The sequence below is a fragment of the Gekko japonicus genome, unplaced genomic scaffold (assembly GCF_001447785.1).
Source record: "Gekko japonicus isolate JY-2015 unplaced genomic scaffold, Gekko_japonicus_V1.1 scaffold883, whole genome shotgun sequence".
In the NCBI taxonomy this organism is placed as follows: domain Eukaryota; kingdom Metazoa; phylum Chordata; class Lepidosauria; order Squamata; family Gekkonidae; genus Gekko; species Gekko japonicus.
Genome location: NW_015169801.1, coordinates 170,882 through 172,347, shown reverse-complemented (window position 1 = coordinate 172,347; position 1,466 = coordinate 170,882). Strand labels below are relative to the sequence as shown.

Below are 1,466 nucleotides of genomic sequence, written 5' to 3'. Positions count from 1 at the left end.
GTCTCCCTAAAAGCCCCTGCTGAGATCAGGGGACCCTCATGTACAATATGCCATGCAGCACAGCAGGCTGGTGTAAGGGGTAGAGGGCTGGAGAAATCAGGCAAATCCCCCTCCCCCACTCTCATATAAGCGCCTTCCATTTGCTGGAATTATGCTCCAGCCCGATATATTTATAAATATGTCTCCGCCATCAAAAATTACTTCAAGAAACACAGTCTTATTTTTTTCCATTTTAGCTGGCTGCAAATGGGAATACTTCACACACGCTCAAACAGGCTACAGACTCAATGTAAGACAATGACCACACCAGTCATCTTGCCTACTTGTTCTGGGACTATGGCCAAATTGTTAAGCCGCAATGACAATGCTCTTGCCATGATACAGACTGATGTGCAAGTCTCTTTTTAGGACTGAGCTCAGGGAGAACAGGTTCTGCCAGATTTTCAAAAGGAGTCTGATAGACACGGCACTGATTGTTTGACAGTTTTGGTGCCATAAGGCTACATTCCTTTGCATAGGTAGAGTAGTTTTGGAGTTTCCTTTTACTTAAGATAATAACATTTAAACCAATAAGTCTTCATGCTTTGTGTGTGTGTGTGTGTGTGTGTGTGTGTGTGTGTGTTTAATGACAGGTGCATTTTGAAGGTGAAGGGAATCTGGAGCTGTCCCACTGAGGAAAGAAAAATATGGAGGGTCCTGTTGAAAGTATGTGCACTCACACTCCAAATAATCCCTAGGGACACATGTTCAAGGTGCATAGCACAAGAACAGGAACCCAGTGCAGTTTCCAGGAACACCCTCCCTTTTTATTAAGAGGAAAAAATCAAGATACCAAAGCAACAGTTTCCTAGGTAGACATAGATTCTGTGCCTGCCACAGCTTCCATTTCTGCTCCGTACTTTTCTACTATGTATTCAGTTCCCTTCTCCATCATATCCTCACTTTCCCCCAACAGAAGTCTCACGATAAAGTCATACTCTTAAAAAAAAAAAAAAGTGTTTACATTAAGCAACACTGCCACTCATGTTACTGGTAAGTTCTTAGCTGTTGAAAAGAGAAGGCCAGCAGCACTGAGGACACGTAGACTATGCCAAGATCACTAAGGACAAAACACAACCAAACCAGGAAATGATAAGACAGCTCAAAGGCCTAAGTCTTAAAGATACACTGGCACACTTGGTGGGAATTTAAAATTACTTTAACGTTTAACCAGATCAAGAATTGCAACACTTAGAACCAAGAGCAACTGAACAGCCATTAAACTCAGTATGATCAAAGTATGAGATGACCTCTTAGCCTACTGTGGGCACTGTTCACTACCATGAGAGCTTGTCATAACTTTTTTAATGGAATTTTGTTTTGTACATAAAACCCAGTGTCATCTGTAAGCAAAACTGTGTTAAGAGTCTTTGTAAATAAGCTGAGTTAGTGAGGACCAAGTCTGACTCACCTTAAATTATTTTGTT

General features: G+C 41.5%; 1 protein-coding gene across 1 annotated transcript in view; it reads right to left on the bottom strand.

Moving 5' to 3' along the window:
* Positions 1-1,466, bottom strand: part of R3HDM1 (R3H domain containing 1) — a 75,416-nt gene that overhangs the window by 13,768 nt on the left and 60,182 nt on the right. Inside the window, exon 20 of the mRNA XM_015417117.1 lies at positions 120-149. Within this exon, the coding sequence (XP_015272603.1) occupies positions 120-149 (30 nt within the window). The remainder of the gene's footprint in view (positions 1-119; positions 150-1,466) is intronic.